Here is a 15932-nt window from a genome sequence, read left to right as displayed (position 1 = left end):
CCCAACTGGCAGCCTCTCCGCTCCGCCCTCCTTCTTCAAACAGCTCGTACGGCTTCTGGAGACTCGATCCACTGTAGCCGTGACACATTTTTACCAGCACATTTTGTGTTTTCGTGGAAGGGAACTTGGTGTGCTAGCTAGCAGGGAGACAACCTAGCGTGTGTGCGGCGAGCAGCGGTGCACTCTGGGACATTAAAACTTTTTTTTTCTCCCCCTGAAGCAAGACAAAGTTTATTCGTGTTCTTCAGATTTGGGACTCTGATCTAAAAGAAGCCAACCAGAAGTAAGAATGGCTGATACGTCTGCGTCCAGCTCTGGTGCCAACTGCCTGGAGAAGCTGAAAACGTACGTGAAGACCCCAAAAGGTTTTATCCTCGCTGCAGAAATAGTAAGTTACAAACCATGATCACTGATCTTTCCCACAGTTGTGAAGTATGCTTTACAAGCGAGTTACCGTATTTACTTTGAATAATGTTACTTACGGTAATTCCTCTATTAGCGTTTGAGCTAGGTGACTTCAACAAAGTTTGCTTCCTTTTGAGGTTAAAATGGAGGATTTGTACTTTCGACTACATTTGTCACTGCACTATTGTTATGTTTAATTCAGTTTTTTCCCCTACATATCAATTTAAAAATTACAACTTACTACGAGGTCGTATGAGGTCTCGTTTTTTTGTGCCAGACTTCATTTCTATGTGGAAGTACTTGAATTTAACTTTCTTATTAAAGCCACTTAAAATTCCTTTCACTGTACTACACAAATATGTGTGTGTATGACACGTATATGTATCTAAATACAGTATGTGTGTACAGTCATGGAAAAAATGATTCGACCATTTTTTTTCTTCATCTGTCCAAACAAATATAACTTTGGTTGTATCAGGCTGTAAAGTCAACAAATAAAGTGAAGAGTCTAATATTTTTTTATCCATGACTGTATGTATTTATGAACATTGTGTCATTAAACACTTCGCATTCTTGCTTGAAAGAATTTCAAACTCCAGTCCAACAGGGGGCAGTGCATCACAGAGTCGGAGTATTCTATTAAAAACAACATTCTTGACATTTCTGTATTTACTTAGGGTCCAATGAAATCAGTTTTTACATTTTCCACTTATTTTACCATTATAGAATGTGTGGTATTTCGGTTAGTCCCTACATTTATTGATGCAGTATATCATTGGCTCATTTTGTCCAGTCATTGAGATATGGATGTAGCTTAGCTAACTGTTCTAATGGCATGTAAACTTCAGCACAAACATCTTAAACATACTGTAATGCTTGTGATTTAAGGAGGGTAGTCACAAAAGTAATTCCAATTGTGATATAAATATATTTAGTTTACATAATTAGACACGGCTGGAAGTCTGTTGTGTGTGTGCTGAGAATGGCAAATGACGGTTGATACGAGCTGCGTTCAAGAATAAACATGCCTGACATCAGTAGGCATTGTAAAATGGTTCTTATATCAAAGCGGAATATTTAAAATAAAAAAGAAAATAAGATTATCATTCAGAGATTATTGTGTAATGTCACATTTGAGCCCCTAGATACTATACTATACTATACTATGCTATACTTTTAGCTGCGACTCCACAACCATTCTAAGTCGTGGTGTCAAAGCACCTACACACAGCAACACAATAGGTACATAAAACAGACACTACTAACGTATAATGCAGAATTTTCATATACAGTAAGCGTTGACTGTAATATAATAACATAATTACCGACCTGATTTTTTTTTTATCGTTCGATATATCGAATATTGCTTGGCTTTTTGAGCCTTTTTAAACAAATCCATTCTTCGGTGTGTTACGTATGCGAGTGACGTTAAGACGCGCAAGTCGTTGTTGTTTTTTTGTTTTTCGTGTTAGCTGCTACAGTAGCAATATCGCTGTCGTTTTTTCGTAATGTACTAATCAGTTATGTCAATTGAACACTGTTGGTGTGTTTTTGATTTTTTTTGGTTAGTGTTTAGCATCAAAATATAAAATGACGTCCATTGTTAGCTAGCTCAAACTAATTTTGTGAATGATATGGGCAACATTCCAAAAAAGGTTCAGTTTTCCTTAAAGACTGTCCTCTGTTTGATGGCTATATATAACTGTTTGCAGTGGCAGAGTCAAGCTCGTTGTTAGCTATTGGTTGCAAATGAATCTACGTGACGTTGCTATCGGCATGAAGCCACCTTGTGGCCTAAATTGTAATGACAAGCCGGTCAGTCATATTGTTACAATCAAAATGTGAGCATGCGTGAACACCGAGACCTAAATTAAAAAAAAAAACATTAAATATAGCACTAAATGTATTTGTGGCGGCCCAAATGTAATTGTGGCAGGCTGCTATAAAAATAAATGCATTTTTAGGAGGTTAATTAACTTCAGTCATCATTCTCAATGTAGTAAGTTTCTCACCTTTCGTTTTTTTTTTTTTTTGTGGCAGTCTAGAGAGTGTGGAATGAAAAGCATGTGTTGTGGGGGTTGCGGGATCACGGGCAGGGGTTAAAGGTTTCCACCTGTCACTTGTGCGCCTCTGTTTTCTCATTTGGCACCACGGCGCCAAATGCTGAGCGTTTATGACACATGGACAGAGCCCTGTGTAAAAAAAAAAAAAGGTTTCTACTTATCACCTCCCGGTCTGAACCATGAGGACCGTCTCCACTCATTTAAGGAAAATTCCTAACGATCGCCTTTTGTTTATATTTTATCAGCTTTACACCACAAGTGTGGACTGTTATCAGGTATCTCACAGCTGTCAGTTAAGTGCTGCAAATATAAAAAGAAGACTATTTGTCCTGCCAAGCCTTTTTAAGTCAAAGTAAAGTCGGAAATTCCTACCGGGGTGTGAAGTTTGGGCTTGGGAACAAAGAATTGCTTCTTTACTAAAAGTCGGGATTCACAAGATTTTTTTTTTTTTTTCTCCTTCACTCAACTTTACTGCCTGATAAATGCTTAAGGATAAAACTGCCTCATATGTACGTACATTCTATTGTTTAGAATTTATATAATCTGCAATAGCCATACTCTAGTCACTTCATTGCAATACTGTACATATTACTATTATTATTATATATTGTCACATCCATACTGTACATACTGTTTATAATCTGCAATAGCCATATTATAGTCATTTATATCCCTGTACATATCCTCACTGGATTATACAGTAAACCTCGGATATATCGGACTCGGATATATCGGAAATTCGCTCACAACGGACAGATAAAAAAGAACCGATTTTTCTGTAATGCATTTCCAATAAAAATTCATTGCATATATCGGATTTTTTATAACGGATTTCGCCTATTTCGGACAAAATCTCCAGTCCCGTTCCAATGCATTTCCATTAAATTTCCCTCGCATATATCGGATGGCCGCATCGTGGCGCTCCGATTCGCCGAATCGTGACAGGCCGCTATACGACGTCATTTGCAGCGTTTGCAGCGTTGCCTGCGCGTCCAGGTACATTGGAAACATAGTCAAGGAAGTGCCTTTTTATAACGGATAAAATCCGATTTACGCATATACCGGATATAAATCCGATATATGTGTAAAACGGACATTTTCCGGTATACGCATATAACGGATTTCGCTTATATCGGACAAAACCAGTGGGAACAATTGAATCCGATATATCCGAGGTTTACTGTACTAAGGTACTTATAAAATTGCACTTCTGGTTGGATGCTAACTGCATTTTGTCGCCCTGTACCAGTGACATGAGCAATAACAATAAAGTTGAATCTAATCTAATGTATTAGGAAAAAGAATAGTCGAGAAAGCCAAAATTCTTATGCCATGTTTATTTGTTGACTTTGGCAGAAGCACCAGTAGTATGTTTATTCAGTCTCCCTGTTAAAGGCATGACCATACATGATACAGTACATTCTCTCCATAGAACAATGTACTAAGTCACGGTCACACACACCCATGTACTACATGCCTAGTAGATGGTAAATACTGTAAAGTTGAGTCAGCGGGCCAATAATGTTGCCAATATGACATGCTCGCGTACACTCAGAAACAGTAAAAGTTCATTGACGCTTGGAGGAAGATTGTTTTTTAGGTCCGTGAACAACACTGAACTTTCCATTTTATGCTGCACACATATGCCGCATGGAGGACCAAAACTGCCAAAATAATAAATAAATAAATATATATATAAAATATAAAAGCAAAAATAAATCCAAAAATAAAAAACAAGATTCAAAAATTGAAGTGGCCGTTTGCAGGCATACCTAGTCGATTTTCGCACTCACATGTCGATCAACCAATAGGCGAACAGTTCAACCCAAGACACACTTAGGACCGCCCCCTCATTTGAATAGTTTTTCCTTCTGCATTTCAAGCTGACATTGTCTGCAGCATGAAATAAATACATATGAGAGCAGAGTGCTTTTATTTATTTATTGATATGTCATTCTATTTATATATTTATTTTTGTATTTATTTCTACATTTATTTTTTTATTTATTTTTAATTTTTGAATCTTGTTTTTTATTTTTGTATTTATTTTTGCATTTATTTATTTATGTATATATTTTGTATTTTTGTTTTTATTTGCATTTATGTTATTTTTTTGTATTTAATTTTTGGATTTTTTTTTTCATTTTTGTTTTTATTTCCACATTTATTTATTTATTTATTTATTATTTTGGCAGTTTTGGTCCTCCATAATGCCGTTCTCTTTATTGACCGTAATGGTTGGAGAAAGACGACGAAGGGGGAAAAAAAAAAACGCCCCAAAATGCATGTTACTTCCCTAGCAACTGTTGCTGTTTGGGGAGTCTCCGAGCAGCGGACCAGCCCTTTGACTCTCATGTATCTGCTGACTATAATTAGCCAACCATTCACAACAGCTTCCCTCCAGTCATTTTGCAAGAGGAGCTAATTATGCTGATGATGCATAAAAGGGCTGCAGTGGACCTTTTCTCTTGGGCTCCATGCCAACAGATGTGCCAATGTGTTGACTACTTTAAAGGTGTCGGCGGCATCTCAGAAGGCGCTCTTGTTTTCGGAGGGGAGTCTTGTGTAGTGGGTGTTTTTTTTTCTATGTGGGACGGTCACAGCTGCCGGCTCTATTCCAGAATAGAGCCTCTTTTGTGTAGCATCGTGTCGGTCTTCAAGTACTCCCTGTCCCTCCAACTGAGGCAGCCTGTGCCAGGCTGAGAACACGTGAACTAGTGTGGTGGCTGGCTGAGCGGGCGGCGTGCTTGCGTAAGAGTTGCACGCTGAGGGGAAGCAGTAGCGACAGATGCGGGCTGGTGTCGAGTGCGTTACGTCATGCGTGGATCATATAGAGGCTGCAAGGACTTGACACTGGTGTGGCTCTTAGAATAAAATGTAACAATGTGCAACGCATGCTTTTTTTTTTTTTTTTTTAAACCCACGTCGAGAATAAATCAAATGTAGCAGGCAGATATTTGAATCATTCTATGCTATATTGTATAAGTTACTTTTTGTTATGATAGTAATACCTCGTTTATCTCAGTTAATTTATTTCAGACCCGACCGTGATAAATGGATTTCTGCAAAGTAGAATGCCTTATTAATAAATAGAATATTTTCATAATTAGAGCATAAAAACCTGTTTATTATCTTCTAAATATGGTGTTTATTCGAGCTCTGTAAACATGAACTAACACACATATTACCCAATATAGTAGACATAATAAGAGTAAATAAGCCGTTTAGACATAAATGGTTGTGGTTAGCGCGCAGGCCACACAGCTAGATAGACTCGGGTTCGATTCCCCCGTTCGGCCGTCTCTGTGTGGAGTTTGCATGTTCTTCCCGTGCATGCAAACTCCAAAAACATGCTAGTTGTCCATAGGTATGAATGTGAGTGTGAATGGTTGTTTGACTATATGTGCCCTGTGATTGGCTGGCCGACCAGTCCAGGGTGTACCCCGCCTCTCGCCTGAAGACAGCTGGGATAGGCTCCAGCATGCCCAGCGACCCTCCTGAGAATAAGCAGTATAGAAAACGGATGGATGGATGGTTGTGTGTGTTGTGATAAATGTGTTCCCCGGCGGAGTAGAGTGGCGAGTGGACAGGAAGTGACGTCGGCGGTTGAGAGTTGAGTTTTAAATCTTGTCCTGGGTTGAGGGCACAAAAACAGCCCGTGTTTTTATTAGAGAATGTTGTACCTGCTGTGACATAATAAAAACTAGTGGTTCTGGCAAATATTACAGTAACATTATACTCGTATTTTAGTTTATTTAGCCGTTTTTATGCTTGAAAATGCTTAATTTAGGTAAAAAAAAAACCCTGTAACATTACCGTAAATATGCATGTGTTTTGAAAAGTGCACTTACATAGAATGAATGATGCCATTTGTGTCTTTTATAGGCCATCTTAATGTTACACATTGCTGTACAGTAATGCTCAATAGTCACTCCCTTTTGAAGACATACCACCAAACTCCAGTGATTTTTAAGGAGTGGTCCATGCAGGGATACATGTGTGATGTCAATAATGTTTTTTATTAGGAGGCGTGACATGGAAACTTTGCACTCAAACCCCTTGACCGTAAAAAAACAGCCACAACAAAAATAGACCTTCAGTATTTGTTTGAAATACCGTGATGGAGTTCATTTTGAACAGCAAAGTGACGAGAAACTATTGAAATTAATTCCACATGCTTTTGGATCCAATTAATCCAGTCTAGACACCCCAAAATATTAACAAAAAATGCATTTGATTGAAAATTATTTTACATGCAGAAAACAATGTGAACAATTCAAAATGAGAAATGGATGCAACTTATTGTTGACGCAGACTTCCTGTACTTCCTGTACAAGATTGAATTCAGTAGCATTTCACACCTACGCCAAGTGCAGCGCAGTGGTTATGTTTTGGGTGGCGATTGTTGTCTGTTTGTGTTCAAAATCAATTGCAACATCTTGAATGGATTTTGATGACATGTCAGAAATTGCCTATGGAAGAATTTTGGGGGTTATGTCAGGTCACCGTCTGGATCCAGGATTCTTTAACATTGCCAGATAGGACCGTGTTTCGACACTCGGAGAAAAATACAGGACAAAGTTTCCAACAGGTTCTACAAAATATCAAGGACTGATCCAAAAAGATGTGGGATTATTATTTATTTGGCCCCATGGCGGGTTACTTAGCAGTGACATTCAATTCACTCATAGGCTGCTTTGTTCGGGCACTCGACTGTTTTGGTACGTGCAGTACTGTACAAAGGAAGGAAGAAGACTTTGACTGTTATTCTTAAACGCTTTAAAGGGGAACTGCACTTTTTTTATTTGTATTTTATTTTTTTTTAGAATTTAGCCCATCTGTCAATCCTTATATGAAACATGAACACATATTTATTTCCCTTTTCTGTGCATTGCAGCATGAGAAAACAAGTTAATATGAGGTAGCTAACAATGCACATCATTTGGGACACACTATGAAGCCCTAAAAAAAAAAAAAAACTTCAGACAACACTGCATCGTTTGGATAGATTGGGGGGTGGGGGGGTCACAGAAAACCTTTCAACAACTCACAGAAACGCACCATTTAGAGAAACTGGACTTTTATCGATACCTACAGCTAAGATCCAACCAATCAAGAATACTGACACGCTAATTGGGACAATGGTGAAAGAAACCCATGGGACCCCCCCCCCCCCCCCCCATCGGTTTTGTCCGATATAAGCGAAATCCGTTATATGCGTATACCGGAAAATGTCCGTTTTACGCATATATCGGATTTATATCCGGTATATGCGTAAATCGGATTTTATCCGTTATAAAAAGGCACTTCCTTGACTATGTTTCCAATGTACCTGGACGCGCAGGCAACGCTGCAAACGCTGCAAATGACGTCGTATAGCGGCCTGTCACGATTCGGCGAATCGGAGCGCCACGATGCGGCCATCCGATATATACGAGGGAAATTTAATGGAAATGCATTGGAACGGGACTGGAGATTTTGTCCGAAATAGGCGAAATCCGTTATAAAAAATCCGATATATGCAATGAATTTTTATTGGAAATGCATTACTGAAAAATCGGTTCTTTTTTTATCTGTCCGTTGTGAGCGAATTTCCGATATATCCGAGTCCGATATATCCGAGGTTTACTGTATATTCTGTACCTACGTGTACTTGGCCATAGATGCTGGCTATTGACTGACTGTCAGGGTTATTGTTTATAAATGAGCTTTATATTTTGATTGAAAATCAATAGAATGCAGCACTGCTACAAAAGTCCAGGCTTTAAAATGGATGTGTAAGCTTTTGTGCATGTTGTTGTTTGAATGTGCCCACACACTTAGCGCACACAATAGCGCGATTGAAAGTGGGCTGATTGTAGGCCGCTGTCATATTTGATGTATTGTTTTTCTTCCATACTGGCAAGACTTTTAGCGGAAAGGATCGAGAAGAATGCAGGCCTTTTCTCCTCATATGGAAAAAACAAATAACGCAATAATCAGTTATAGAGCGTTATAGAGTACCGTCATAGTTTGTGGGAACTCTTACGATGTAGACATGGATGCCTCATAGGGTGTGATAATGACTATTACCCTCCTTCGTCCGCCCTCGCAGCTCATCAGCTTCATCATCATCATCTGCTACGCCGCATCGCTCTATGGAGGCTACTCGGCTGTGGCCATCTGCGAGATGGTCTTCGCTATGGTCTTTTTTGGCATCTTTATGATGGAGCTGGACAAGCAGATCCAAGTGGTCAACTGGGTGTGGAGTGTAAGAGTTGCTGTCATACATGCATGCATACATACATGCATACATACATGCATACATACGCATTGACACACTCGCTGAGCAAAAACCTCACCTTCTGCTTTTTTTTTTTTTTTTTCTCGTAGGATCTCTTCAGAGCCGGCATTGGTGCAATCCTTTACGTCATCACTTCTCTAGTGTGTGTGATCGGAGGAGCCGGGGACGGTGCTCGCATCGCAGGCGGGGTCAGTTAAGCCGATGCTTCGTATGCGAACGACCTTTTGTGAGATTGTGACAACATGAAGCTATTTACATGAATTATTCATTCATTTTCTACCGCTTTTCCTCACGAGGGTGCTGGAGCCTATCCCAGCTGTCTTTGGGTACACCCTGGACTGGTCGGCAGCCAATCACAGGGCACATACAGACAAACAACCATTCACACTCACATTCATACCTATGGACAATTTGGAGTCGCTAATTAACCTAGCATATTTTTGGAATGTGGGAGGAAACCGGAGTACCCGGAGAAAACCCACGCATGCACGAGTAAAACATGCAAACTCCACACAGAGATGGCCGAGGGTGGAATTGAACTCAGGTCTCCTAGCTGTGAGGTCTGCGCGCTAACCACTCAACCGCTGTGCCGCTCACAACAAGAAACTATTTACATGAATTATTCATTCATTCATTCATTTTCTACCACTTTTCCTCACGAGGGTCGCGGGGGGTGCTGGAGCCTATCCCAGCTGTCTTTTGGTACACCCTGGACTGGTCGCCAGCCAATCACAGGGCACATATAGACAAACAACCATTCACACTCACATTCATACCTATGGACAATTTGGAGTCACCAATTAACCTAGCAAGGAGGAATTGAACCCAGGTCTCCTAGCTGTGAGGTCTGCGCGCTAACCACTCAACCGATGTGCCGCCTAAAGGGGATCTATTATGCTCATTTTTCGTTCCTTTGTATTGAGTTGTGGACTCCTATAGAGCAGCTACACACAATAACCAGAACAGAAAGCTTTCTAGATCTTCCAGAATCTGCACCTATTCCAGCAGTACTTCTTGGATTTCAAACACGCCCCACTATGCTGTGGTTGGTTACACACCCAAGTGCTTCGGTGTTGTGTCACATTCATACCTATGGACAATTTGGAGTCGCTAATTAACCTAGCATGTTTTTGGAATGTGGGAGGAAACCGGAGTACCCGGAGAAAACCCACGCATGCACACAAGGAGAACATGCAATGTTCTCCCCGTGCATGTGTGGGTTTTGGCGACCAGTCCAGGGTGTACCCCGCCTCTCGCCCGAAGACAGCTGGGATAGGCTCTAGCACCCCCGCGACCCTCGTGAGGAAAAAGCGGTAGAAAATGAATGAATGAATGAATGAATTGCTGTGTTGTTCCTCAGGTGTTTGGTTTGATTGCCGCTCTACTGTTTGCGTACGACACCTACACCATCTTCTTGCAAATCAAGAGCACCAGGCAGCACACGGCCGCCGCTACCGGTGAGCGGGAACATGTTTCATTACAAAATGCACTTTAAAAATTTGAATTTGAAATATATTTTCCTGTTTTGTTTTGTTTTTAGACGACAGAGTTTAAGAATTTCAACACATGTCCCTCCGTTGAGTATGCAGCGGAACAACAAGAGGACCTTTTTTTTGCAGAAGAGGGGAGGGGATGATGGACAGTTTAAAAAGAACAGGTCACAAATAAATCCGTGTCACTGTCGGGTGTCAACTGAAGCAATTTCTTCTTTTTATGAGGAGGATGACGGAAGGAGCGCTATACGCATCTGTGCTCGCACGTCACTTTGCTATGGGAGGAACGCCCCTCCATAAGCCTCAACGCACCACTAAAACTCAACGTGTTATGCCATCTTAAAAGGGAAAACTGTAAGTAATAGGCCATGTAAGACGTCGCCCGATGTTGTTTCAGCAGCTTGTGTCATATGAATTTCTACTTTAAAAGGACTACTGCACTTGGTAGTGATTGTATCGTTGAAACATGTGTATTGGTACCTTACTGATTATTTAACATCAGATTTGAGTGTCATTTTTTCCTCATGAAGCTTTTTTTTTTTTAATGCTTTAGTTTTTAACCGATGTCGATCTCATTTTCAGTCATTCTAAATTTCAGAATTCTAAACACTTGAAGTCATGTACCAGCTTCGATCTAGACATGTTAGACCGCCACCATTTGAACCGCTGACTCATTTTGTTTTGTTTCTAGAGCATATTTAGAATGTAAAATGACTTTCTGTTCATTTCTGTAGTCCCTCTAGTTCACTGGTTCCTAAAGTGTGGTACCAATTGCCATATGGGGTACGTGCATGAAAATGAAAAAAACAATTGGCGCCTAACATTCAAAATTACCAGTGCACCTGAACGCCTCACAGTGCAAGGAGACCGCAGAAGGACGGAGACAGAGCGGCAAGTTGTTCCTTGAATCATATCAACAAATAGGTATGTCTGAATGATTACTTTGTGCATTTATAGTGTTTCATTATGAAGATTTAATTCAAATTGGCGTTCTAATTAATCCCCACACGGCCAGGTAGTGGTTCTTTTAGAGTTGGGACGTCATTTCAACGTCAAAACTAGCAAACTGCTTTCAGTGCTGCTCCTCGGACAAATTGCCGCTGCATTCAGGAACACTAGTAAATCACAGAAAACACACCCAAACAAGCACACGCAGCCCAAAATAAATGATATTTACAAAATAAACCACTTGTTGCTCATACAGCAATAAGACAATGTTATAAAAACAGGCGTCGATGTTAAACAAACCTTGGTACAGATACTGCTGTATCATGATTTTGACTTTCCCCTTTAAATGGGTATGAAATGAATACGCCGACTTAAACCATAGCCAGTGGACAAAAATGGCGGAGCTCAAATTAAGTCAATTCAAAGAGAAGGATACCAACATCAGAGTGGAATAAAATATATCAGCAAGTTGTCACTATGCAAAATACACATTTTTGACACGGAATTGTTATAAAATCGATTAATTATGTTATCAATACCTCAACGTAATTATAATGAATATAAGTGTGCAGGAGTAGGGGGGTACATGGCTTCAAGTTACAGTCACGTGACTGTAAAAAGTCTGGGAACCTTTTTATTCAAGCTGTCTGTGGACACATGTCACATATTATTTAGTGGAATTATTTGATTTGAATAATGAGATATGGAAATGTGTGACTTTTTATCTTCTTTGTTGGTGGTTTATTCAAGAAAACGTTGCTTTATGTTGCTTTATAACATGCTTTACAAGAGTCATCACAATGTAATATCACAAGTCAAAGTAGCTGTGTTTTTGGGAAATAAAAGCCATTGTTGCAACAAAGGAAAACGCCCTTGTTGTTTTCACAGGTGATGGAACTATAATGAAATACACTTGCTAATTGCATTTAGAATTGGAGCTCCAGAAAATTCAAAATAAACATGCATAAATCAACAGTGTATTTAAAAATATCACATAAAATCAATAACATGTAGGATTTAATATACACAAAACTTCTTAAAACCCAAATATTACTGGGGAGGAAAAAGGCAGCTATTTTGTGCTCCACTTGCCTTCTACCAAATCGCCACTTGGTGGCAGCAGATTACAGCAGAGTACAGTATACGGTCCCTAGCGCTTGAATCCGGTCCCACAAAATGCTTATTAGGTGGTGAGTATGACAAATATTATACTGTTAGATGTATTTAATCAATGACGTTCATATCACCAAGTCATTTTTCCACGTACCTGTTTTTTTTAATATAATTTATCGCGAAATTAATTACATCTGCATGACTTAATCAGCCGTGTCCGATTCAAGTTTCCGTACCAAATGTTAAATGCTCAGTGATACAGACTATTTTTCAGACATTGAAGTGGTGAGTCTTGTATAAAAGCACTTCCTGTACTGTCCGTGTGGAAGCACAGGCCGAGCTGCACACCTCTACGAACTACAGGTATAGCTGGAGGGAAGTCACGTTTTGCCGGTAGTTACATTGTCACACTTTCAAATTAAAAGTCGCTATTGTGTCATATTATCGCAGTTAAATCGTTCGCTGCTTCTTTAAAATGTAAATGTGATCAGTGAATGTTTACTCCACGTGTACGCTTCGTTGTTTGGGCATTTTCTTATTAAAATTGTTAACAGTGATGCTTCCGTATATTTAACGTTGAAATACCGAACAGGATGTTGTTTTTTGTAGTGACGCCAACTTGTTAAGTTACTGAAGTAGTTGGCAAAGACGGTGCGACGTAGTTTGAGGAAACATCATGTAGTTTATTACATACTGTCTACTGACTACAATCATACGTCTTTGTCTTCCCATTATATGTATTTAGTGGGATATTATACAATACTTATAACCAAAAACGTCCATTATGTTTCTACGCGGGTCTAAAAAGCGACGGTCAAACCGCTCGGTAAGTGTGCTATTTAAACACTTTTATGTTCACCTACGACTTTAGTCACTTAAATGAGCATGTTCTTTAAATGTTCACGATTATTACCATTGTTTAATTACGTTTTTTCTGTTCGTTGTCATTTGAAACTTGCCCTGGACTGCCTGAACTTTCTTCTACCCTCACCTGTGCAATCGTATTGTTTGTTTTTAAAGCGCACCATGTTTCATTTTAAGCTAAACTCCTGTTGATTTTTCAGCTTTTCTCTCCGAGTTCTTTGTTACTTGAGTCATTACGGGCGTCCCAGGTGAGTCAGGGGAGCGGTGACATAATGGCCTCTTTACCTGTGCAGGATGGGACGATGCCGATAAAACGTGTTGCAACAGTCCTAATATAGTCATCACGGCAACAGTTGATAATAGATTGTGTTACTATTTGGAAGTGTGTTTTAGTATCGTGTAATGAGCAGATGTGTTGTGTCACCCAACCAGCAGCTGTGCCGCCATCATGAGACATCTGGCGGTGCAGCACACATGGGATTTGTCCCAGACTGTCTCCATCAATTATATCATGATCTGTCTTGTCCAATTCACATATGGGGGTGACACATTTGAATGCAAACCACACCGCATTTGTCCATTTCTGTCTGTGCATCAATGTACAGCAGGGGTCTCAAACACGCGGGCCAAATGTGGCCCGCAGGACACTACTTTGAGGCCCTCACATTGATATGAAAGTTTAATGTTAGTGCGGCCCGCGCAAGTTTGATATGGATGCTGTATGGTATCATGTACCCAGAAAAAATTATTACGTTTGATTAAAGTTCATGTTAAAGGTTAAATAACTGTTAATAGTTATCCTCCCTATCCGTGTGGAAGTGGTAAGTTTTTGGCTATTTAAGTTGAAAGGAAATAACTTGAAGGCTACCGTTTAGGTCGCTAGCTCTCTAGTTTGCGAGTTAGCATGTGTCTCAAGACCCTGCAGTTACGCAATATGTCGTAAATAAAAAAAAGTATAAATGTGACTATAGTCGTTGTTTTGTCATGTCTACAGGGCTCTAATAATGCTTTGTTCATTTTAATCTGAAAAAAATAATTTGTCTACCCACCAACTATATGTGGTTTCTTAAGTTTTTATTATTTGCCGTTTTATTATTATTATTATTATATTTATTTATTACTGATTGATTTTCTTTATTCTTGATTTGTTATATTTGATATAGATATTTGAGAACAGTGGAATGTTTTATCAGAGCTTTTCTTGTAGAAAATCGGAACCAAAGCACTGAAAAAGTTTGTATATTTTTCTGTTTTTAATAAATGCGTTTTTTTTTTGTTTTTTTGTTTTTTAAACCTGATGCGGCCCAGCCTTGCCCAGACTCTAGCTCCAGTGGCCCCCAGGTAAATTGAGTTTGAGACCCCTGATCTACAGCATTAGAAACTCGTAACTGCATATTAAAACATTACTATCTTAACTCCAAAAACAACCCTAGTATTATTTTTGCATATGTTTTGACCTTTCATATTGCATCACAGTAAGTTGTGCACCTACTGCATGTAAGTCCAGATCAAATGACATGTCCCTTTTGTGTAAATACTTCAATTAGTAGTATTTAAGTAGTCAGAACATCTGTTCTGCTTACAGTCACCACACTTAAGTATTAATGTACTTCATCAGTACTTCATCAATATTTAACACTCACATCCACACTAGAAAAACGAGTTTGGCATTAGGCTGCAACAACTCGTATCTGCTGTTGTTGATTTTTATACCACTTGTGATATTTAAGAGTCCCTAACTCGAATATTAAACAAAGGTTTTTCAAAGTCTGAGTCAGTGAAACAGTGGGACTACTTTTACTCGCTTTAACATTTTGTGTTTGGTTCAAATATCGCTTTGGTCCGCCCCCGGGCCCAGGCGATTGCTCGATTAATCAAAACAATGGGCTTCAGATTAACCAACTAAGAAACCAAGCGTTAGCTGGAGCCCTACTGTACTTTATATATCCTTAAAATCAGTGTACAGTGTAACTAAATTATGTTTTAATTTAGGTATCATTTTAAATATATACTTGTATAGTTTGGACATACGTGACTTACATCGCAGTTGTAGGAATGAAACTCGTACTTTGACCAAGTGCGCAGAGCATTTCACTTTTAAAGGGAGCCTATTATGCTAATTTTAGCATTAGGTTTTCTACAGCATCGATAACGTGTAATGTTGTTTTTGCGGGACTACTCTGGTAAAGCCACTAATTGTGGTGGGAAACAGCTAGCAACCCCGCTCCCTGTATGCACACTCTATAATGCTACACAGACAACCGCTTTTGCTCCATGACGTGCACCAAATAAAGACAGTTAGGACATGGATAAATTGTTACTTAGTGCTTGCTCTTTCTGACTCTTCTTTTTTGACAGGCTTAAGCATTAGTTTGTTAGCTAGTCCAGCTGCACACCGGCCCATGTTCACGAAAGAGTCCAGTATGAAATAAAATACATTCATTTTGCTGGAAGGGAATCAGGAACTCCAACCACTTGTGCCTGATGGTGGCGTCTTTAGGAATTGTAAACAAATGTGGCTTTCCTTAACACCCAAAGAAACACTGTTTACAAAGCATTGCTAGCAAAATAAACACAGAAGCAGAGCTGGCCTACAGCCACGCCCATCCTCTGTGACATCACAAAGGAACAGTTTGGCAACACCCTTTGAAACTGAGCGTTTTGAGCCATCCCAAACTTTTTCAGGACTCACTTCCAAATGCAAAAACCTAATTTTTGAAACAAGAATACAACAGTCTAAGTACATTTATAGGTCAGAAAAGT

At 39.4% G+C, this 15932-nt stretch overlaps 2 protein-coding genes across 8 annotated transcripts in view; both read left to right on the top strand.

Moving 5' to 3' along the window:
- On the top strand, positions 1-12069 carry plp2b (proteolipid protein 2b). The gene is made up of 5 exons (XM_058051019.1): positions 1-388; positions 8563-8718; positions 8841-8939; positions 10112-10208; positions 10292-12069. The coding sequence occupies exons 1-5, from the start codon at positions 290-292 to the stop codon at positions 10303-10305; spliced, it is 465 nt and encodes a 154-aa protein (XP_057907002.1). The 5' UTR covers positions 1-289; the 3' UTR covers positions 10306-12069.
- prickle3 (prickle homolog 3) overlaps positions 11103-15932 on the top strand; it is a 22239-nt gene continuing 17409 nt past the window's right edge. For 3 of the 7 annotated variants that reach the window (XM_058050987.1, XM_058050982.1, XM_058050981.1), the window contains exon 1: positions 12380-13131. In XM_058050987.1, the coding sequence (XP_057906970.1) occupies positions 13090-13131 (42 nt within the window). In that variant the 5' untranslated portion in view covers positions 12380-13089. Of the gene's footprint in view, positions 11169-12377; positions 13132-15932 lie in introns of those variants that run through there. The other 4 variants (XM_058050980.1, XM_058050979.1, XM_058050984.1 and 1 more) reach the window with 3 other exon arrangements.

Source organism: Doryrhamphus excisus, chromosome 16, assembly GCF_030265055.1.
Source record: "Doryrhamphus excisus isolate RoL2022-K1 chromosome 16, RoL_Dexc_1.0, whole genome shotgun sequence".
NCBI lineage: Eukaryota > Metazoa > Chordata > Actinopteri > Syngnathiformes > Syngnathidae > Doryrhamphus > Doryrhamphus excisus.
The sequence above is the reverse complement of the archived record's forward strand: the minus strand, read 5'-3'. Positions and strand labels throughout refer to the sequence as shown.